The sequence below is a fragment of the Entelurus aequoreus genome, linkage group LG01 (genome assembly GCF_033978785.1).
Source record: "Entelurus aequoreus isolate RoL-2023_Sb linkage group LG01, RoL_Eaeq_v1.1, whole genome shotgun sequence".
NCBI classification, from domain to species: domain Eukaryota; kingdom Metazoa; phylum Chordata; class Actinopteri; order Syngnathiformes; family Syngnathidae; genus Entelurus; species Entelurus aequoreus.
The window spans coordinates 4,415,400-4,439,542 of NC_084731.1; the positions used below are offsets into that span (position 1 = coordinate 4,415,400).

The 24,143-nt window shown below is 39.7% G+C and overlaps 1 protein-coding gene across 1 annotated transcript; it reads left to right on the forward strand.

Moving 5' to 3' along the window:
• Positions 1-2,176: 2,176 nt before the first annotated feature.
• On the forward strand, positions 2,177-16,503 carry LOC133653759 (tRNA-splicing endonuclease subunit Sen2-like). Its single transcript, XM_062053459.1, has 12 exons — positions 2,177-2,662; positions 2,764-2,830; positions 2,915-2,954; positions 12,874-13,110; positions 13,178-13,322; positions 13,396-13,470; positions 14,731-14,781; positions 14,850-14,994; positions 15,502-15,538; positions 15,598-15,709; positions 15,812-15,901; positions 16,034-16,503. The coding sequence occupies exons 1-12, from the start codon at positions 2,492-2,494 to the stop codon at positions 16,091-16,093; spliced, it is 1,230 nt and encodes a 409-aa protein (XP_061909443.1). The 5' UTR covers positions 2,177-2,491; the 3' UTR covers positions 16,094-16,503.
• Positions 16,504-24,143: the final 7,640 nt, after the last annotated feature.

The following is a 24,143-nucleotide window of genomic DNA, read 5'->3' on the forward strand; positions in this document are numbered from 1 at the left end:
TATCCTGTCTTTGCAGTCTATTCAATTGAATATAGGTTGAAAAGTATTTGCAAATCATTGCATTCTGTTTTTATTTACCATTTACACAACATGCCAACTTTATTGGTTTTGGGTTTTGTACACTACTTGAAAGTATAAAAACACACCAATATAATTCAATGTACAGTTTTTTTTTTTTTTAAATACAAATATTCCCTTTTACTATATTCAAATTGTTTGAGCAAGATAAAATCAAAAGTGGACATTAATGAGTTTGTAAACACTATAACAAATGATATGACGTTATAGTAACTGCCGGGGCGGCATGGCGTAGTGGGTAGAGCGCCCGTGTCAGAAACCTGAGGGTTGCAGGTTTGCTCCCCGCCTCATACCATGCCGTTGGGTCCTTGGCCAGGACACTTCACCCTTGCCCCCGGTGCCGCTCACACCGGTGAATGAATGTTGAATGAATGATAGATGGTGGTCGGAGGGGCCGTAGGCGCAAAATTGGCAGCCACGCTTCCATCAGTCTACCCCAGGGCAGCTGTGGCTACGAAAGTAGCTTACCACCCCCAAGTGTGAATGAATGATGGGTTTTTAACATGTAAAGCGACTTTGGGTACTTAGAAAAGCGCTATATAAATAAATAAATGATAAATGGGTTATACTTGTATAGCGCTTTTCTACCTTCAAGGTACTCAAAGCGCTTTGACAGTATTTCCACATTTACCCATTCACACACACATTCACACACTGATGGCGGGAGCTGCCATGCAAGGCGCTAACCAGCAGCCATCAGAGGCAAAGGGTGAAGTGTCTTGCCCAAGGACACAACGGACGTGACTAGGAAGGTAGAAGGTGGGAATTGAATCCCAGGTATTATTATTATTATTTTTATGACAGTAAATTTAACAATGTCAATAACACAACAAGAAAAAACTCATGTTTGAAACAAAGTTCATACAAGAGAACTGGACAAAATATGTGTCTAATCATGCTCGTATCGATCTGATAGAATTTGTGAATAATTTATCACTCTGTTGGATAAATAATTTAAAAACCCTCATAATGTGAGTCAACTATTACAGTTTTTTCCCATTGCTAAATGTTTAATTTTCACACAGTTAACAAAGTGTACACACAGTTAGCAAAACCACTGTGCAGATTTGCGTAATATTAGGCATAGACTCTACTTCACAGTTTTTGCGAACTATTACACACAATGCTTTACACACACTTTCTCATCTTGCACCTGTGATGTGGATGAGATACTATGGCCTGATCCAGCTAGACGGGCAGGTGATGATTAGAATCAGTAATTGAGGCTTTTGAGATACGTTCTTTCATAGAGTTGCTGTTGCCTAAGTCTGCACATGTAGCCTATACTCTATGCTGGTTTTTTTTATTTATCTCCAGATTTTTTTTCAAACCTTTTTATTTGTCTCAGATTTTAATTTGTACTGCATGTCATTGTTGACTACTGTGATATGTTACTTTATCTGTGTGGTCAAAATAAATATTTTCAGTTTGCAGCATCATTGTTGAGCAGTTCTTGAAAAGATTACAGGATTATTTTACTTTCTCTTTAGGTCCTTACGTATAGGCCCACTTCAAAGTAAACAATGACGATTGGTATGGATTTGCCAATATATTTTGTCAAGTTACAGTAATCATTCATCAAATATGCTAAAAAGGTCGGGCCAAATGTCCCAAAAATTTTATTTCTTATAATAAAATATTTGTTTTTTTTACAAATGTTTTTGGATTTATCACTGTTCTGGGTAACTCACTCCAATAGTGTCTTATCATGTGAAGTATGCGTGAGTGAGATGAAAATAAAACTGCATTTTTACAAATGCTTGCTTTATTTTGATGAATGGGCATATGTTTTGACCGAAGTGTGTCATTTTGCAAATAATCTAGGAATTAGGAAAATTGAATGTGGTGTTTGGAAAAGTGTGTACTGTATATCATTTGAAAAAAGACACACAGTTAGTAAAATTGTGTGTAAGCAAATGGAAAAAAACTATATTGGTAATAGGCTCCAGCACCCCCCGCGACCCCGAAAGGGACAAGCGGTAGAAAATGGATGGATGGATATTGGCAAACACAAACAGGATACATCCTGCACGACACTGGATGGTGTGTGTTGCCCTCCGTGCCAGCTGGGGACGCTGTGGCAGTTTTTTTTCTAACGGTTCTTAGTTGATTTAAACTTGTGAAACTGCAATAATAGCAATATATTATCTGATCCGTGGTAATGTTTACTTCAGAAAATATAAATATGTGCAACCAGTTTTACTTAAAATACGATCATTTTTAACTTCTGTTACAAAAATGTGTAATATCACATCTGGCAATGCTGATTTCCAGCCGGACACTAATTTGGTAACACTCACTTTCACGCTGCTTGTAAGATAGCAGGCTAAACATGCTAAAGCTAAACAACAATGAAGGAGTTTATTGGAAAAGTTAATGCAGCTCACCGTTTGGTCTGGGCATATTCGGGAGCATGCAGGCGGAATTTCGTGCTCCCCGGCGACGCTGCCGGGTTTATGAGGAGTACGAAGCTCCGTTCCCTGTGAGCCGCAGCCCGGAGGAGAGGAGCTCTTTCCGGGCGGAGCTCGTCAACCAACACGTTCTGGTTTGCGTACCAGACCACATCCACAAGATTTACAAACAGGTCTTTATCTTTTACGTCTTAATTATTCATTATGCAATTGACTTTCTTGTTTAATCTCAATCATGTAACCCACGCAAATGACACAAGTTGTGTTTTTTCAGGGGTACTTTGGTAAAGGTGTCCTCTCAAGAGCCAGACCGGACCACAGTGTTTCAGACCAGTGGGACAGTAAGTTTGCACAGCATAGTCCATATGATGTACATATATTGACTACAAGCACTGGGGTCAACTGTTTTTTTGGTTCTTTTGTAGAACATGAAGGTTTGCTACTTCCTGTCCTCACACAGTCCAGGTCAGTGACGTTTTGATTGATTGATTGATTGATTGAAACTTTTATTAGTAGATTGCACAGTACAGTACATATTCCGTACAATTGACCACTAAATGGTAACACCCAAATAAGTTTTTCAACTTGTTTAAGTCGGGGTCCACGTTAATCAATTCATGGTAAATTAAATTCACGTCACTACATGTCTGTCAAAAATCACAGTAAACCGCACTGTGATGACTGATTCGACCAAGGGTCGGCAACTCAAAATGTTGAGAAAGCCATATTGGACCAAAAATACAAAAAACTAATCTGTCTGGAGATGCAAAAAATTAAACACCTTAAAGGCCTACTGAAACCCACTACTACCGACCACGCAGTCTGATAGTTTATATATCAATGATGAAATCTTAACATTATAACACATGCCAATACGGCCGGGTTAACTTATAAAGTGACATTTTAAATTTGCTGCTAAACTTCCGGTTCGAAACGCCTCTGAGGATGACGTATGCGCGTGACGTAGCCCGGCGAACCACGTTGAAGCCAATACGAAAAAGCTCTGTTTTCATTTCATAATTCCACAGTATTCTGGACATCTGTGTTCGTGAATCTGTTGCAATCATGTTCATTGCATTATGGAGAAGGAAGCTGAGCAAGCAAAGAAGAAAGTTGTCGGTGCGAAATGGACGTATTTTTCGAACGTAGTCAGCAACAACAGTACACAGCCGGCGCTTCTTTGTTTACATTCCCGAAAGATGCAGTCAAGATGGAAGAACTCGGATAACAGAGACTCTAACCAGGAGGACTTTTGACTTCGATACACAGACGCCTGTAGAGAACTGGGACAACAACTCTTACCAGGATTACTTTGATTTGGATGACAAAGACGCAGACGTGCTACTGTGAGTATGCAGCTTTGGCTTCTAAACATTTGATCGCTTGACCGTATGTGCGCAACTTTTTTTTGCGTATGTACGTAACTTTTTTAAAATATATAAGCTTTATGAACCTTGGGTTAGGTGAACGGTCTTTTGGGCTGAGTGATTGTGTGTGTTCATCAGGTGTTTGAATTGTATTGGTGTGTTCTATGGAGCTAGGAGCTAGCATAGGAGCTAGCATAACAAACACGCAGGTGTTTTTATGCAGGATTAATTTGTGGCATATTAAATATAAGCCTGGTTGTGTTGTGGCTAATAGAGTATATATATGTCTTGTGTTTATTTACTGTTGTAGTCATTCCCAGCTGAATATCAGGTACCGTGAGTATGCAGCCTTGGCTGCTAAACATTTGATAGCTTGACCGTATGTGCGCGTCACGTACGTAACTTTTTAAAAATATATAAGCTTTATGAACCTTGGGTTAGGTGAACGGTCTTTTGGGCTGAGTGATTGTGTGTGTTGATCAGGTGTTTGAATTGTATTGGCGTGTTCTATGGAGCTAGGAGCTAGCAGAGGAGCTAGGAGCTAGCGTAACAAACACGCAGGTGTTTTTATGCAGGATTAATTTGTGGCATATTAAATATAAGCCTGGTTGTGTTTGTGGCTAATAGAGTATATATATGTCTTGTGTTTATTTACTGTTGTAGTCATTCCCAGCTGAATATCAGGTACCGTGAGTATGCAGCCTTGGCTGCTAAACATTTGATAGCTTGACCGTATGTGCGCGTCACGTACGTAACTTTTTAAAAATATATAAGCTTTATGAACCTTGGGTTAGGTGAACGGTCTTTTGGGCTGAGTGATTGTGTGTGTTGATCAGGTGTTTGAATTGTATTGGCGTGTTCTATGGAGCTAGGAGCTAGCAGAGGAGCTAGGAGCTAGCGTAACAAACACGCAGTTGTTTTTATGCAGGATTAATTTGTAGCATATTAAATATAAGCCTGGTTGTGTTGTGGCTAATAGAGTATATATATGTCTTGTGTTTATTTACTGTTGTAGTCATTCCCAGCTGAATATCAGGTCACCCCCGGCTCTCACAGCATCTTCCCTATCTGAATAGCTTCAACTCCCCACTAGTCCTTCACTTGCACTTTACTCATCCACAAATCTTTCATCCTCGCTCAAATTAATGGGGAAATTGTCGCTTTCTCGGTCCGAATCTCTCTCACTTCATGCGGCCATCATTGTAAACAATAGGGAACTTTGCGTATATGTTCAACTGACTACGTCACGCTACTTCCGGTAGGGGCAAGCCTTTTTTTTATCAGATACCAAAAGTTGCAATCTTTATCGTCGTTGTTCTATACTAAATCCTTTCAGCAAAAATATGGCAATATCGCGAAATGATCAAGTATGACACATAGAATAGATCTGCTATCCCCGTTTAAATAAAAAAAATTCATTTCAGTAGGCCTTTAAACACTTATATAAATAAGTCTTATAATGAAGGCAACACATGATGTAAATGTCTATATTAGCTATATAAGCCTATTATCAAAATGACTGTGTCGCAGGCTGGCGCAAATCTTCGTTGATAGAAATGTTGAATTGTAATATTTATTACACACGTTATTACAATATTGGAAAACATTAGTAAAACGGAGGTTTCTTAGCGGGTGAGATAACTCCTGGAAATTACTGGCTTAGTGGTCAAAGGTATGGATGTGTGTGTCCAAGTTAAAAGGAAAGGCTGTCTTCTTCTAAGGGATTTATTACAATCTTTGCAAGCTGTGTAATGTTTGCTGTGGCCTGGAACAACATGGCAACACAAAAAAACTGTCAAAAATGCAGTGGCCTGGAACAACATGGCAACACAAAAAACTATCAAAAATGCAGCCAATATTACATATAGATAATGTGTCTTGAGACATGCAAATATAAATTAAATACACAGAGGACATCCATCCATCCATCCATTCTTTTTCTACCACGTATCCCTCTCGGGGTAGCAGGGGTGCTGGAGCCTATCCTAGCAGCACTCGGGCGGAAGGCGGGGTACACCCTTGACAAGTCGCCAATACAGATAGTAGTGATGGGTTGATGAGGCGTCATGAAGCGTTTCGACACATTGCAAAACTGTATTGATACTGTGTCGATACTGTGTCACTAAATACTGACATCTGCTGGAAATTAAAAATCCATACAGGCAACCTATGGACCGACTCAACTGACACTGATTTTATGACCTAGTATATATAATAATACAAACCAAGTCATTGTATTTCATTTAGGATTATTTCATATCTTCATTTAGATAAAAATATATTTTAATCTTTTTTAGATACAGTCAATAAAAAATGTGAACATGTATCATAACATGGAAATCTAAGAGAACGTGTTGTGAATCAGGATGCTTGTGGACTGGGATTATTTTTAATTAATTTTTTACACATTTTTATTTAAAAAAACAGTTTTTCCAACGTATTCAATTTTAGACGATTTCTTTCATTGATTGATTAATACTTTTATTAGTAGATTGCACAGTGAAGTACATATTCCGTACAATTGCCCACTAAATAGTAACACCCGAATAAGTTTTTCAACTTGTTTAAGTCGGGGTCCACTTAAATTGATTCATGATACAGATATATACTATCATCATAATACAGTCATCACACAAGTTAATCATCAGAGTATATACATTGAAATATTTACATTATTTACAATCCCGGGTGTGGGATATAGAGGGGGGGGGGGGATTTAGGTTTGGTTGTTATCAACACTTCAGTCGTCTCTTCTTAGTTATTATTTCTCCGGCTGTAGAAAAGACCCGCTCAAAGGGCACAGAGGAGGCGGGAGTGCGACACAGTTCGCGTATCGGTCACGTGACCAAAACAGCTCATGATCGGTCACGTGACTTTCTAAAAGCGGTACGCGCACCGACACAGTGTATTGCTCTATGAGCTCGACGCATGCGCCGATGCATCGGTGTTGCCGGACCCATCACTAACAGATAGACAATTAAAGGAAATTAAATGATCTCAAATATACCTACAAACGAGGCATAATGATGCAATATGTACATAACGGCTAGCCTAAATAGCATGTTAGCATCGATTAGCTTGCAGTTATGCACTTGATCAAACATGCCTGATTAACAAAGCTCACCTTTGTGCATACATGCACATCATAAAACATTTGTGGACAAAATGAAACAAAGAAGGAGTGTCTTTCTGTGGCAGCGTCAGAGAAAGTTGTACATGTAAACAAACTGTTGCATCACAGTTCACACAACTACGGTGAGTTCAAGGACCACCAAAATTAATAGGAGAAAACAAGAGAAACATCCTCTCATCAGTGAAGCATAAATACAAACATATTAAACAGTGGGATTTCTAACAATTAGGGAGGTTTATGTAATGTGTGTCCTCCTACAGAAACCATATTAAAACAAAAAATATATTTTTCCCCCATCTTTTTCCATTTTCATACATTTTTGAAAATGCTCCAGGGAGTCACTAGGGCGGCACTAAAGATTCTGCGGCTCCAGACCCGCGATTTGCCGATCGCTGGGTTAGACATTAGAACGCCAGATTGCTGAGCTCCACGCAAGGATCTGGGACTTCTCAATAGGATATGTATTTCAGAAGGCGGGGCCTTGTAAAAATAAAAAAAATAATTGTATGTGATTGGATAAACCACTTGTCCGTTATTTTGAATGACGTGCTACTTCAACACATCGAAATCAACCCGTGACGCTGATGGGAGTGACGCTGGGAAATCCATAACAGAACAGCCGACATATCGGATAACGACAGAGCGAAAAGTTAGAGAACTTTTACTGAAACAACACAGGAATGTCACTAGACGATAGATGTCGCAAAACAGTTGCAATAGCAGAATCAATGTCAGCACACGACTCCTCGCTGCATGCCGCCATTGTTGTTTGAATCAAGCAGTCGCTTCGGCGCTACGTCACATCTATTAAATCCCGCCCGGCGATCCTGATTGGTTCATTATTTTTTGCTATCTTGAAGGAGTTTGCATTGCCGTCGAGCCCAGATCCTTGTGTGGAGCTCAGCGAACTACAAGGATCTGGCGAGAGTCAGGTTATTAGAATGTTGCTGCTGGTCCAGGAACATCTAAATCTGACCATTTTACTTAATGACCAAGTAGGATTGCCAACTGCCTGAAAAAAAATTAAGGGACACTTTGTGGGGCTGATTGACCTGATTTTTTACCCTTTTTTTATTTGTGTGAAATGAGTTTATTATTATCTGCACTAGCCGAATGGAGGCAACAGGACTCTTTTCAGAAGAGTCCATTTGTATCGATTAAACCTTTTTGGATTATATGACCTGATGACTGACAATCTCCACACACATATTTGTATACTATTTGACTTCAACCAGAATTTCAAGTAGATGTGCATGTTTTGGATTTATACAAATACGTTGAAGGGTAATTATATATATTGTAATGTTTTTGTGCAAACAACAAAATGAACAAAATACAATTATATTTTTTTCCTAAATATAATTATTTTCTGGTTAACCTAACAGAATAAAAATAAACATGTTTTTTGGACAGACATCTCACCTGCATAACAGCTTTATGATAGAGAAGGGGTCTTCATCTTTCATCGGTATTGGAATTACTTTGACATAAAGGAAGGAGAGGTGAGATATGTCTTTTATTTATATGGCAGGCTACATTTAAATTAAATCACCTGTGGCCATGGTCTTTACTCTATATTTTGATCATTTGTCATTAAATAAAAGCCTAATGTCACAATGTAACAATTATAAAACTACTATATACTATATTTGACCCTTTGGTAAATCACTGTATCCTCAGCTAATTGTTGGAGACCCCGGTAGTGTCACTATCACAAAGTATAGTGTGACTGTCATGAAGTGTAGTGTGACTATCATAAAGTGTAGTGTGACTATCATAAAGTGTAGTGTGACTATCATAAATTGTGGTGTGACTCATGAAGTGTAGTGTCACTTCCATAAAGTGTAGTGTGGCTGTCATGAAGTGTAGTGTGGCTGTCATAATGTGTAGTGTGACTATCATAATGTTTAGTGTGACTACCATAATGTGTAGTGTGACTACTATAAAGTGTAGTTTGGCTATTATAAAATGTAGTGTGACTATCATACATTGTAGTGTCGCTATCATAAAGTTTGGTGTGACTCTCATGAAGTGGCATTACTATCATGAAGTGGAGTGTGACTATCATGAAGTGGAGTGTGACTATCATGAAGTGGAAGGTGACTATCAAACTGGACCGGCTGGGGCTGAACACGTCGCTGTGCAACTGGCTGCTGGACTTCCTGACTGGGAGACCACAGGCAGTCCGGGTCGGCAGGTACACATCCAGCACCATCATCATGAACACAGGGGCCCCTCAAGGATGTGTGCTGAGCCCCCTTCTCTTCACCCTGCTGACCCACGACTGCACGCCGAAGCACAGCACCAACCTCTTCGTCAAGTTTGCGGACGACACAACTGTGGTAGGTCTCATCCACAATAACGATGAGACCGGCTACAGAGACGAGGTGAGCCAACTGGCCACATGGTGCGGTGACAACAATCTCTCTCTCAATGTAGAGAAAACAAGGGAGATTGTTGTGGACTTCAGGAGAGCGCACACCCAGCACCCTCCTCTGACCATCAACGGTGCGGTGGTGGAGAGAGTGAGCAGCACCAAATACCTGGGTGTGCACATCACAGATGACCTCTCCTGGAAAACCAACACTGCATCACTGGCCAAGAGGGCTCAACAGCGCCTCTACTTCCTCCGCAAACTGCGAAGAGCAAAAGCCTCAGCCTCCATCATGCACTCCTTCTACCGGGGCGTCATTGAGAGCATCCTGACCAGCTGCATAACTGTGTGGTACGGAGGCTGCACTGCGTCCTGCCGCAGGACGCTGCAGCGCACAGTTAGGGCAGCTGAGAAGATCGTCGGTGCCCCCCTCCCCTCCCTCCAGGACATTTACAACACACGCCTGTCACGCAAAGCACTCCGCGTGGCAGGCGACATCACACACCCCTCACACGGCTTCTTCAGACTGCTGCCATCCGGCAGACGACTGAGAAGCCTCCGAGCTCGAAGCTGTAGGCTGAGAGACAGCTTCATCCATCAGGCTGTCAGGAAGCTGAACTCTCTCCCGGCCCCCCCCCCCCTTCTCACTCTGCCCTGCAATCTGATCTGAACTGTGAACTGAGACACTACACCCCCCCCCCCCCCCCCACTCACCCACACACACACACACACCATCTATCACTTAGCCACTTTACTCCGGACTCAAAATGCTGCTAACTGTTTTAACTGTTTACACTGTTTACATTGCACTTTGCACTCCCATCTAAATACTTGAATACATACGTTGCAATATAGATATTCTGGTAATATCTTCTTCCCCTGTATATTTTTCCCCCCCCTCATGCGACTGTTTAAATTGTTGTCTTTTTTTTATTCTTCTTTTACACTTTATATTTATAGACACCGTGGTTGTGAGAGGAACGTAATTTCGTCCACCTGTATGTCCTGTACAAACAGTTGTTTGACAATAAAGCTGACTTTGACTTTGACTTTGACTTTGACTATCATAAAGTGGAGTGTGACTATCATAAATTGTGGTGTGACTCTCATGAAGTGTAGTGTCACTTCCATAAAGTGTAGGGTGGCTGTCATGAAGTGTAGTGTGGCTGTCATGAAGTGTAGTGTGGCTATCATGAAGTGTAGTGTGGCTATCATAATGTGTAGTGTGACTATCATAATGTGTAGTGTGACTACCATAAAGTGTAGTTTGGCTATTATAAAATGTAGTGTGACTATCATACATTGTAGTGTCGCTATCATAAAGTTTGGTGTGACTCTCATGAAGTGGCATTACTATCATGAAGTGTAGTGTGACTATCATGAAGTGTAGTGTGACTATCATGAGGTGTAGTGTGACTATCATGATGTGGAGTGTGACTATCATGAAGTGGAGTGTGACTATCATGAAGTGTAGTGTGACTATCATAAAGTTTAGTGTTCCTATCATAAAATGTAGAGTCAATATAATAAAGTGTAGTGTGACTATCATAAAGCTGGACACACTATGTTCAACAATTTAGATACACAACTAGTGTTTTTGGGGACAAGACATTATTTTAACGAGAGCAGAGTTGCTAAATGACACTTAGAAAAAGTGAGCTAGCAATACTAATAAGATAGCACATAGATGTGATAGCCACATGTAGTGCAAAAAAAAAAGATCTCCGAATTTCCCAATTTGCTCCTTTTTTTTTACAGAAAAATGTAATTGCGGTAAAATGTCATATTTGTAGTCCGATTTCCAGACGCTCGGCAGATCATTCTAGCTAGCTGCCGTCACACTGAGGCAGCGTGAGAGCAAACAAGACAGGACAAACAAATGCCGAAAAACTAATCAACGGGTTTAACCTTAGCCAGCGGCAACCTGTTGTTAAAGCTCTATTTGTTGGAATCCATTGATATTTTACAGACTGTTTTGTATTCTTACGGTAATAAAAATACGGGACAAAGTGCGTCCCATTACAGTCAATACGGAACGAGTACTTTTGTCTAAAAAGAAAAAAGATTAGGTATCCAAAGAAATGTCGTCTCGATGCTGATTTTTTTTTTTTCTTACACATTTTTTATTTACATTTTGTTGTGTTGTTTGTTTTGTTGGTTGTTTCACTGTAAAATGTGTTGGGGAGAAAAAGTCAAATTTAAAAATGTGAGAAGTTCAATAGTTACCGTATTTTTCGGAGTATAAGTCGCTCCGGAGTATAAGTCGCACCGGCCGAAAATCCATAATAAAGAAGGAAGAAAACATATATAAGTCGCACTGGAGTATAAGTCGCATTTTTTATGGAAATGTATTTGATAAAACCCAACACCAAGAATAGACATTTGAAAGGCAATTTAAAATAAATAAAGAATAGTGAACAACAGGCTGAATAAGTGTATGTTACAGTGTTTCCCATAAACTGCCAAGATACCTGTGGCGGTGGGGGCGTGGCTATGGGCGTGGTCACCATGACATCATCGAGTAATTTGCATAATTTACTACAATGATATGATTTTCTCTAACAAGGCTCAAAAAATGTATACTTACTAATTAATAATAACAGTTTTGTTTTAAACGTCCATCCATCCATCCATCCATTTTACATTATGAATACACAAAAGATAACTACTACAGTATCAAATTAGTATTCAATCCCCCCTCTCACCCTCTCTCCCCCTTCCCCAGTCTCTCTCCAGCAGTCCTTTCAAGATAAATGCATTCAAATCCCGAAAATAAAAATTAAGAAAATCCGAGTCGTGGCGGACGTATTTCTTTCGTGGCGGGCCGCCACAAATAAATGAATGTGTGGGAAACACTGCATTATATGACGCATAAATAACCAACTGAGAACGTGCCTGGTATGTTAACGTAACATGTTATGGTAAGAGTCATTCAAATAACTATAACATATAGAACATGCTATACGTTTACCAAACAATCTGTCACTCCTAATCGCTAAATCCGATGAAATCTTATACGTCTAGTCTCTTACGTGAATGAGCTAAATAATATTATTAGATATTTTACGGTAATGTGTTAATAATTTCACACATAAGTCGCTCCTGAGTATAAGTCGCACCCCCGGCCAAACTATGAAAAAAACTGCGAATTATAGTCCGAAAAATACGGTAAGTTTATTTTTCAATGTTATAACTATTTGTAGCAGCATGTAGAGTTAATAAAGGCACATTTATACAATATAGTATTCAGAAACATGCTTGTTATTTATATTCATAATTAATTTAGCTCATCATTTCACAATATTTTCGGTAATAAATTTGATTAAAGCAACAAAAAAAACAAAAGAGCGGTTTGTGAGCCCATAGAGTCCACTCCTTTTAGTGAGCCGAGCCAAAAAATCCGGCTCTCTAAAAAGAGACGAAGATCCCATCAATAAATGGTGTCTGTGATACTGCCCCATATTTACTTGGTATCGAATCTCAACCAAAATTTGCATTATCTTCCTGCAGGTATGACCAGCTGCTCGGATGGGCGGAGTCTGCACTCTTGGCTCAGGGGTTGATTAAAGAGGCTGTCAGTCAGATCCTGCAACCGCTGTCTCTGCCTGTAGGGATTGAGGATGTGAGGCGGGAAACAGGAAGCAGAGAGAATGGCGAGGGGTCAGGGGCAGACAGTCAAGCACCCCCCAATGCCAAGAGGCTGCGGCTGATGTCAGGAGTCACGTTGGAGGCAGGAACAAGCTGCTGGTACATGGCACAGGTCACCTGACTTCCACCAGTCCTGAATGCTCTTGACTCTGGTCTTGCATTTCAGGTCGGAAGACACACAAGACTCCAGTCTTAGTCCTGACCAGCTTTGTGAACGTAGCCCTGATCTGGACTCTGACCAAGACTCTGATTTAGATCCTGAATCACTTGTTCCAGGTCCAGGTTTTGTCCTTGTGGTCTCTGACGCTGATGTGAGTCACAGGAATGCGTTGTTTGCACACACAAACCTTTTTTCATTCTTGATGGCGGTGTTGTGTGTCTTAGGGCGATGCCGCGACCAGGCAGGTCCGACGTAATCCTTTCTGTCTAACAGAATATTTACAACTCAGCCTGGAGGAGGTAAGGGGTTTATTAAGTTTGTGCATGTACAGTCATGCTCATAAGTTTATATGCCCTGGGAAAATGTATGATTTCGTGGCCATTCTTCAGAGAATATGAATGACAACACAAAAACCTTTCTTCCACTCATGCTTAATGGTTGTGTGAAGCTATTTATTGGCAAACAACTGTGTTTACTATTTTTAAATCAAAATGACAAAAGAAAGTACCCAAATGACCCTGATCAAAAGGTTACATACCCCATTGACTTTGATCTGATAACATGCACAAAAGTTGACACAAACAGGTTTGAATGGCTAATCAAGGTTCCAATCCTCACCTGTGACCTGTTTGTTTGTAATTATTAATTGTTTGCTGTTTCAAGATGCACAATACATTACGCCAAACAGCACAGAGACAAGCCTCAAAACTTCTCGAACAAAGTAATTTGGAGTGACGGCTTTCTTCTGGTGACTCGACCATGCAGCCCATTTTTCTTCAAGAGCCTCCTTATTATGCATCTTGAAACAGCCACACCACAATTTTTCAGAGAGTCCTGTATTTCAGCTGAAGTTATTTGTGGATTTTTCTTTGCATCTCGAACAATTTTCCTGGCAGTTGTGGCTGAAATCTTTGCCGGTCTACCTGAATCCCTCATTTTCCACTTCTTAATCAGCGTTTGAACACTGCTGATTGGCATTCTCAATTCCTTGGATAACTTTTTGTACCCCTGTCCTGTTTTATGCAGTTCAATTACCTTTTCTCGCAGATCCTTTGACAATTATTTTGCCTTCCCCACAACTCAGAATACAGAAACATCTGTGCAGCACTGGATGAAAGATGCAATGGTCTGTCAGAAGTCCAGAAACTCACTGACCTTTTATACACACACATTAATTACAAACAAACAAACAGGTCACAGGTGAGGATTGGAACCTTGATTAGCAATTCAAACCTTTTTGTGTAAACTTTTGTGCATGTTATCAGATCAAAGTCACTGGGGTATATAAACTATTGATCCGGGTCATTTGGGTACTTTCTTTTGTCATTTTGACTTGAAAATAGTAAACACAGTTGTTTGCCAATAAATAGCTTCACACAACCATTAAGCATGAGTGGAAGAAAGGTTTTGGTGTTATCATTCATATTCTCTGAAGAATGGCCAAGAAATCATAAATTCTCCCAGGTTATGTAAACTTAGAGCACAACTGTATTTCTAGTCCAAACTGCAATGACCATGATGATTTGTTTGTGTGTGTGTGTGTGTGTGTGTGCCTTCAGGCTTTCTTCCTTGTGTACAGCCTGGGCTGTCTGTCTGTCCACATGCAAAAGGTAACTGTGCTATTGGACACACATGTCTTAGTATGATATCAACGTGTCCTCTTCCGTGATTTTGTCAGGAGCCCCTGTCAATCATCCAGCTGTGGAAGAAATTACGGTCGCTGCGACCTGATTTTATCAGCTCCTACGCAGCCTATCATCACTTTCGCAGCAGGGGGTGGGTCCCCAAAGAAGGAAGTGGCGCCAAGTATGGCGTTGATCTCTGTAAGAAACTCACCTTTGTCACCTTGTTTCCCATGCTGTCTCTCAAATGGAATTCTTCCGTTAGTACACTTTAATAAGTATTTTGTATACACTGTGTACTTAGTTTCGGAGTGTGTAAATAATGAAAGTGTGCTGTCTCAAATCAATTAGTATTGCAATACTTACTTTTTGATTGCAACCACTCAACGAAACCATGTTGCTGACATTGAGCTCAACCAACCTAGTGTCATCCAGCTTTTCCCTCCCATTTCTCAATTGTAGAGGTAAAAAATTAATATTATTAGTATAGGTATCAAATTGGCAATACTAGCCCTGTATTTATTTGGTATAAAATCAATACCAAAATTCTCTGTATCGTCCAACCTAACTGGGTAGTGTCAATGCATTGCATTTTGCTCTATATGTCTGTGTGAACATTTTTAAAAGGCAGTTAAAAAAAAAATGAAAACGTGGTTTTCAGTAATATTCCAATGTATTTATTTTATTGTATATATTTTGTTTTTTCAGTGTTGTACAGAAAAGGCCCCCCTTTCTACCACGCCAGGTAAGGCACTCAACGCCATAATGCCGAAATGAGAAAACCGATCCAAAATTGTCTTCCAGTTATTCCGTGGTGGTAGAAAAGGTGAATGATAGTTTCAGCGGCTCGGCACTACGGCCGTTTTCATGGCGGTCTCTGGCAGCTCTCGGCCGCATCACTGCTAACGTCTCCAAGGTAACAACCAAGCTTCACAGTTCCTCCAGTAGCGTGTGTTTCTAGTTTCCTTTTAAATATTTATCATTTGTGTAGTGTGTAAAAGACTTTCCCCACTCACAGGAGCTCATGTTGTGTTACATCGTCTACCCAGTTGACCTATCAGAGGCCGAGCTAGACTCACCTGCGTGTCTGGGCAAACTGAAGGTTCAGGTAAACACAAATCAACATGAAGTAGCACAGTGTTGGTAGTCCATTTATAGAATAGATTTATATTCTGAGCAGTTAATAGATACAAGCAATCTTTCTCTAATGTCAATGTGAAGTTTCCATTCGTCCTTGCAGGAGGTTATTGTCAGCAGGTGGGTTTCCTCCAAAGAACGAGCCGAGCAGGAAGACATCTGATTGGCTGAGGGCGCATGTCGTTATTGAAACTTTTATTACAGAAGTGCCTCGGTTTACAAGCTTCACAGATTTTGGAATACAATCTGTCCTATACCCTGCGTTGTCCTCATACTGTTTCAATTCAATTGTTTTGCTTTAGTCCAGCCCCCCGCAATCCTCAGTGGGACACACGGTAGAAAATTAATGAATAGTTTGCAAGCAAGATTTCGGGTTACGGGCCTCCCCACTGCTAGTTAGCGTAGCAAATGTCACAGTTAACCCGAGCAATACTTTCGGCTTTTCACTTGTTAGCTTAATAGCTAGCAAGGTATACCTTTTGTTTTTCCAACCATGGCAGCAAAGAACATGAGTGTGATGAGAAGAAGAAGGGGATGATATTTGTTGAATTTAAATAAATAAATAATCTAAAAACATGACCAAGCGTACAATTGTTTTTTTTAGCGGCAAACATTTATTCATGAAAATATGTAGGAGCTTTTGATGGTGTGTTTGACAGAAGAGCAGCTTGCCAGAGATACCGTAGAAGTCCACTCTCCAAGATAAATGCTGTACATCAGAGGTCTTCAACAAGAGGTCTGCAAAACCTCTAGGGGATCTTTAGTAGTACTGCAGGGGGGTTGTGAGATTTTAGGTTTGTTACACTTCTTTTTGATATATCTTTTCATATTCTCCCCACAATATTTGCAGAAATGTAACATTGATCCAACACATTGTAGTGTAGTTTATAATTGGCATTGGAAAGGCCAGCCTACTCACTGTACCTTGCAGGTTTAAAATAAAACATGAATAATTATATTCATACTAGCATTTATTTGGTTGATTTCAGTTTATTTCGAACATGACAATCTAAGCAACATATATTTCCAGTTGTTTCATTGCAGCACCTCCGAAAAAGAGTAGGAAGAAGCAGAGCTTGTTTAATCCTACTTCTTTTCATATCATAGCAGTTTTATCTTTTATCTAGTTTTTCTTTGTTCTCTGTTTCTAACAGTACAATGAATAAAAAAATTAGTACATAAATTAATATACAATAAGTAAGTAAACAAATATTAAATACATAAATATTAGACATATGATCTTGGTCGAATCTCTTTCATCTCCTCGTTCCAAGGAGATGAATGATCTTTTTTTTTTTTTTAAAGGTTCAAGATGTTTCTTTCTTTCTTTCTTTCTTTCTTTCTTTAATTTATTTCGAACATGAACACACTTACAGTATAATACATCGCACAGTTTCATATCATTTCACTTTACATCTTGTCCGAAAAGGAGTAGGAAGAAGCAAAGCTTATTTAATCCTACCCCTTTCCCACTTCAGAGCGTTTACAAATATATATAATCATTTACTGACCTTTTTATAATAAAATAACATCTGTGAATTAGTATACACAACAGTTTTGTAATATGTAATTAATTAATTCAGTCATTAACATACTGATATGAAGAATATCTTATTTTCAATAAGGTTGAAAGTAGAGATGTCCGATAATATCGCCATAAATGCTTTAAAATGTAATATCGGAAATTATCGGTATCATTTTTTTATTATCGGTATCGTTTTTTATTTTTTTTATTAAATCAACATAAAAAACACAAGATACACTTACAATTAGTGCACCAAACCAAAAAACCTCCCTCCCCCATCATTATTCTTCTTTGTAAGTTGTGAACACTTGTACAAACCCCGTTTCCATATGAGTTAGGAAATTGTGATAAATGTAAATATAAACGGAATACAATGATTTGCAAATCCTTTTCAACCCATATTCAATTGAAAGCACTACAGGGACAAGATATTTGATGTTCAAACTCATAAACTTTATTTTTATTTTGCAAATAATAATTAACTTAGAATTTCATGGCTGCAACACGTGCCAAAGTAGTTGGGAAAGGGCATGTTCACCACTGTGTTACATGGCCTTTCCTTTTAACAACACTCAGTAAACGTTTGGGAATTGAAGAGACACATTTTTTAAGCTTCTCAGGTGGAATTCTTTCCCATTCTTGCTTGATGTACAGCTTAAGTTGTTCAACAGTCCGGGGATCTCCGTTGTGGTATTTTAGGCTTCATAATGTGCCACACATTTCAATGGGAGACAGGTCTGGACTACAGGCGGGCCAGTCTAGTACCCGCACTCTTTTACTATGAAGCCACGTTGATGTAACACGTGGCTTGGCATTGTCTTGCTGAAATAAGCAGGGGCGTCTATGGTAACGTTGCTTGGATGGCAACATATGTTGCTCCAAAACCTGTATGTACCTTTCAGCATTAATGGCGCCTTCACAGATGTGTAAGTTACCCATGTCTTTGGCACTAATACACCCCCATACCATCACAGATGCTGGCTTTTCAACTTTGCGCCTATAACAATCCGGATGGTTCTTTTCCTCTTTGGTCCGGAGGACACGACATCCACAGTTTCCAAAAACAATTTGAAATGTGGACTCGTCAGACCACAGAACACTTTTCCACTTTGTATCAGTCCATCTTAGATGAGCTCAGGCCCAGCGAAGCCGACGGCGTTTCTGGGTGTTGTTGATAAACGGTTTTCGCCTTGCATAGGAGAGTTTTAACTTGCACTTACAGATGTAGCGACCAACTGTAGTTACTGACAGTGGGTTTCTGAAGTGTTCCTGAGCCCATGTGGTGATATCCTTTACACCAGTGGTCCCCAACCTTTTTGTAGCTGGGTACCGGTCAACGCTTGAAAATTTGTCCCACGGACCGGGGGGGGGATTTTTTTTTTTTTTTTTTTTTTCATAAAGAAATACAATTATGTGTGCTTACGGACTGTATACCTGCAGACTGTATTGATCTATATTGACATACACATACACAATATGTATATATAGTGTTTTTATGTTGATTTAATTTAAAAAAAAAAAAAAAAAAGTATTTTATTTTATTTATTTATTTTAATTTATTTCTTGCGCGGCCCGGTACCAATCGGTCCACGGACCGGTGGTTGGGGACCACTGCTTTACACACTGATGTCGCTTGTTGATACAGTACAGCCTGAGGGATCGAAGGTCACAGGCTTAGCTGCTTACGTGCAGTGATTTCTCCAGATTCTCTGGACCATTTATTGATATTACGGACCGTAGATGGTGAAATCCCTAAATTCCTTGCAATAGCTGGTTGAGAAAGATTTTTCTTAAACTGTTCAACAATTTGCGCACGCATTTGTTGACAAAGTGGTGACCCTCACCCCATCCTTGTTTGTGAATGACTGAGCATTTCATGGAATCTACTTTTATACCCAATCATGGCACCCACCTGTTCCCAATTTGCCTGTTCACCTGTGGGATGTTCCAAATAAGTGTTTGATGAGCATTCCTCAACTTTATCAGTCTTTATTGACACCTTTCCCAACTTCTTTGTCACATGTTGCTGGCATGAAATTCTAAAGTTAATGATTATTTGCACAAAAAAAAAAGTTTATCAGTTTGAACATCAAATATGTTGTCTTTGTAGCATATTCAACTGAATATGGGTTGAAAATTATTTGCAAATCATTGTATTCCGTTTATATTTACATCTAACACAATTTCCTAACTCATATGGAAACGGGGTTTGTAGTTTGAACTCGCTTTCCTTTCCTTGCTTAATCTATTTCATAATTTAAATCCACGTACTGATATTCTAAAGGTCTTAAGTGTTGTATGTGCATACAAATGTTTTACATTTGATTTTGCTTGGAGGTTATATTTCTTCTCTTTAGTTGAGAAGAATTGTTGTACATTCTTGAGTAGGAGGTTATAGTTTGCTTTGTACATAATTTTAGCTGTTTCCAAATAAATCAAGTTGTTGTATTTCAATGTGTTTGCTTCAATAAATTAAAGGCCTACTGAAATGACATTTTTTTATTTAAACGGGGATAGCAGATCTATTCTATGTGTCATACTTGATCATTTCGCGATATTGCCATATTTTTGCTGAAAGGATTTAGTATAGAACAACGACGATAAAGATCGCAACTTTTGGTATCTGATAAAAAAAAGGCTTGCCCCTACCGGAAGTAGCGTGACGTAGTCAATTGAACATGTACGCAAAGTTCCCTATTGTTTACAATGATGGCCGCATGAAGTGAGAGAGATTCGGACCGAGAAAGCGATGATTTCCCCATTACTTTGAGCGAGGATGAAAGATTTGTGGATGAGTAAAGTGCAAGTGAAGGACTAGTGGGGAGTGGAAGCGATTCAGATAGGGAAGATGCTGTGAGAGCCGGGGGTGACCTGATATTCAGCTGGGAATGACTAAAACAGTAAATAAACAGAAGACATATATATACTCTATTAGCCACAACACAACCAGTCTTATATTTAATATGCCACAAATTAATCCCACATAAAAACACCTAGGTGTTTGTTATGCTAGCTCCTAGCTCCTAGCTACTAGCTCGAGCTAGTTATAGCAAGCGATCAAAGCGTACTCACGGTATCGCGTCTGCGTCTGTTAACGAAGTCAAAGTCCTCCTGGTAAGAGTCTCTGTTGTCCGAGTTCTTCGATCTTGACTGCATCTTTCGGGAATGTAAACAATGAAACACCGACTGTGTTGTGTTGCTGACTTCCCTCGCAAAATACTCCGCTTCGCACCGACTTTCTTCTTTGCTTGCTCAGCTTCTTTCTCCATAATGCAATGAACAAATTGCAACAGATTCACCAACACAGATGACCAGAATACTGTGGAATTATGAAATGAAAACAGAGCTATTTCGTATTGGCTTCAATGGGGAAGCCATACCTCTGTTAAATTGGCTACGTCACGCGCATACGTCAACCTCCAAAGGCGTTTTGAACCGGAAGTTTAGCGGGAAATTTAAAATTGCACTTTATAAGTTAAACCGGCCGTATTGGCATGTGTTGCAATGTTAAGATTTCATCATTGATATATAAACTATCAGACTGCGTGGTCGGTAGTAGTGGGTTTCAGTAGGCTTTTAAGGGTTTGAGTGTTCTCTATATCCAACATTATGTATTATTTTAATTGCTCTTTTTTGGAACACCGTTAGTGAATGAAGTGCACATTTGTAGTTGTTTCCCCATATTTCTTCACAGCAACTCAATTCGCGGCACAATAAAATAATATCTCAGTATTGCACAACAACAACAAGTTACCTTTTGGACCAGTTTGATTTAACAATTTTATACAGGACATAGAAGTAGGGCTTTTATGAGTAGGGGTCCCCCACCTTTATCTTTTTATCAGTTTGGGGGTCTAAAAATATTTAAGACCCCTACTGCACAATATCACAAAACAATTTTTGGTTCTACGCTATTATATTGTTTTTGATACAATATTTGTTGGTAAAAGCATGTTAATTTTTAAATTGTGGTGTTTTGGGGGGCCAAGCACAGATTAAATTGATTACAATGGATAATAGTGATTTGGGATATAGTATTTTGGGCTATGAGCGCTGTCACAGAACGAATTATACTCATAAGTCATGGTACCACAAGGTGGCTTCTTCCATACATTATGTAAGTGTGAATGATTGTCAATCAGTGTTGGCCTTGCGATAAGGTGTCGACTTTTCCAGGTTGGACCCTGTAAAGCTGTAGGCTTCAGCCCCCCGCGATCCCGATAGGGACAAGTGTTAGGAAATCAATCAATCAATCAATCAATGTTTATCAACCAATGGATGGATGTTGCAATAAACAAAAAATGCAAACATCGACTTTCACACATTAAGAGTGTTACTAAAACGGCCTTCTTTCATCTCCGTAATATCGCTAAAATTTGTTCCATTTTGTCCACTAGCGACGCTGAGATCATTATTCATGCGTTCGTTACGTGTCGTCTCGATTACTGTAAAATATTATTTTCGGGTCTCCCTATGTCTAGCATTAAAAGATTACAGTTGGTACAAAATGCGGCTGCTAGACTTTTGACAAGAACAAGAAAGTTTGATCATATTACGCCTATACTGGCTCACCCGCACTGGCTTCCTGTGCACTTAAGATGGGACTTTAAGGTTTTACTACTTAAGTATAAAATACTACACAGTCTAGTTTCATTCTATCTTGCCGATTGTATTGTACCATATGTCTCGGCAAGAAATCTGCATTCAAAGAACTCCGGCTTATTAGTGATACCCAGAGCCCAAAAAAAGTCTGCGGGCTATAGAGCGTTTTCTATTCGGGCTCCAGTACTATGGAATGCCCTCCCGGTAACAGTCAGAGATGCTACCTCAGTAGAAGCATTGAAGTCCCATCTTAAAACTCATTCGTATACTGTAGCCTTTAAATAGACCCCCTATTTAGACCAGTTGATCTGCCGTTTCTTTTCTTTTCTCCTCTGCCCCCCTCTCCCTTGTGGAGGGGGGGGGGGACAGGTCCGGTGGACTTGGATGAAGTGCTGACTGTCCAGAGTCGGGACCCGGGGTGGACCGCTTGCCTGTGCATCGGTTGGGGACATCTCTGCGCTGCTGACCCGTCTCCGCTCGGGATGGTCTCCTGCTGGCCCCACTATGGACTGGACTCTCACTATTATGTTAGATCTACTATGGACTGGACTTTCACAATATTATGTCAGACCCACTCGACGTCCATTGCATCCGGTCTCCCCTAGAGGGGGGGGGGGTTTACCCACATATGCGGTCCTCTCCAAGGTTTCTCATAGTCATTCACGTCTACATCCCATTGGGGTTGTGAGTTTTTCCTTGCCCTTATGTGGGCTCTGTACCGCGGATGTCGTTGTGGCTTGTGCAGCCCTTTGAGACACTTGTGATTTAGGGCTATATAAATAAACATTGATTGATTGATTGATTGAAGCACAGTTTTCCATCCATCCATTTTCAGCCGCTTGTCCCTTTTGGGGTCACAGGGGGGTCGCTGGAGCCTATCTCAGCTACAATCGGGCAGAAGGCGGGGTTTTGTCCTACTAATTTCAGCGATCCTTGAATTCATCGTAGTTTGTTTACATGTACAACTTTCTCAGATGCTGCCACAGAAAGACGTGTTTTATGCCACTCCTTCTTTGTCTAATTTTGTCCACTAAACGCTTTATGCTGTGCTTGAATGCAGAAAGGTGAGCTTTGTTAATTTGCTGGAGTGCTTATCAGGCATATTTGGCCAATCCATGATTGCAAGCTAATCCATCCTAACATGCTATTTAGGCTAGCTGTATGTACATATTGCATCATCGTGCCTTGTTTGTAGGTAAATTTGAGCTCATTGAATTTCCTTTACTTTATGTCCTCTGTTTATTTAATTTATATTTGCTTGTCTCATGACACATTATCTGTATACTGGCTGCATTTCTCATAGTTGTTTGTGCACCATGTTGTTCCAGACCACAGCAAACGTTACCCAGCTTGCAAAAATTGTAATAAATCCATTAGATTAAACTTGAACACACACATCTATACCTTTGGCCATTCTGAGAGAGTTTTTTTTCAGAAGTTATCTCATCCTGTGAGAAGCCTCCATTTTACTAATGATTTCCAGTATTGCAAAAATGTTTAGAATAAAAATAGAAAATACAACATTTCTGTCAACGAAGATTTGCGTCAGCCTTTGAGAGTAGGCTAATATAGTTAATATAGACACTTACATCATCCATCCATCCATTTTCTACCGCTTGTCCGGTTCGGAGTTGCAGGGGGTGCTGGAGCCTATCTCGGCGGGGTACAACCTGGACAAGTCGCCACCTTATTGCAGGGCCATCATGTGTTGCCTTAATTATAACACTTATATAAGACTTTACATTTTTTGCGGCTCCACACAGATTTTTATTTTTTATTTTTGGTCTAATATGGCTCTTTCAACATTTTGAGTTGCCGAAAGAAATACTATTTAAAATTATTAATGGACTATACCCTTCAAAGGATTTTTTTAATCTTAAATTTAACATGGAGGTTGATGGCTGTTATATATGTGGAGCTGTAGAGGATGTCAATCATCTGTATGTAGAATATGTGACAGTGTACATGTGTTTTGGGAGGAGATCAGAAATTGGCTGAGAAACAAAGGTGTGGAGATGTCCCCGTTCACTATAGAAGAGAACAAATTTGGTATTTTTATAAATGACTATAACATCGAAATGTTTGT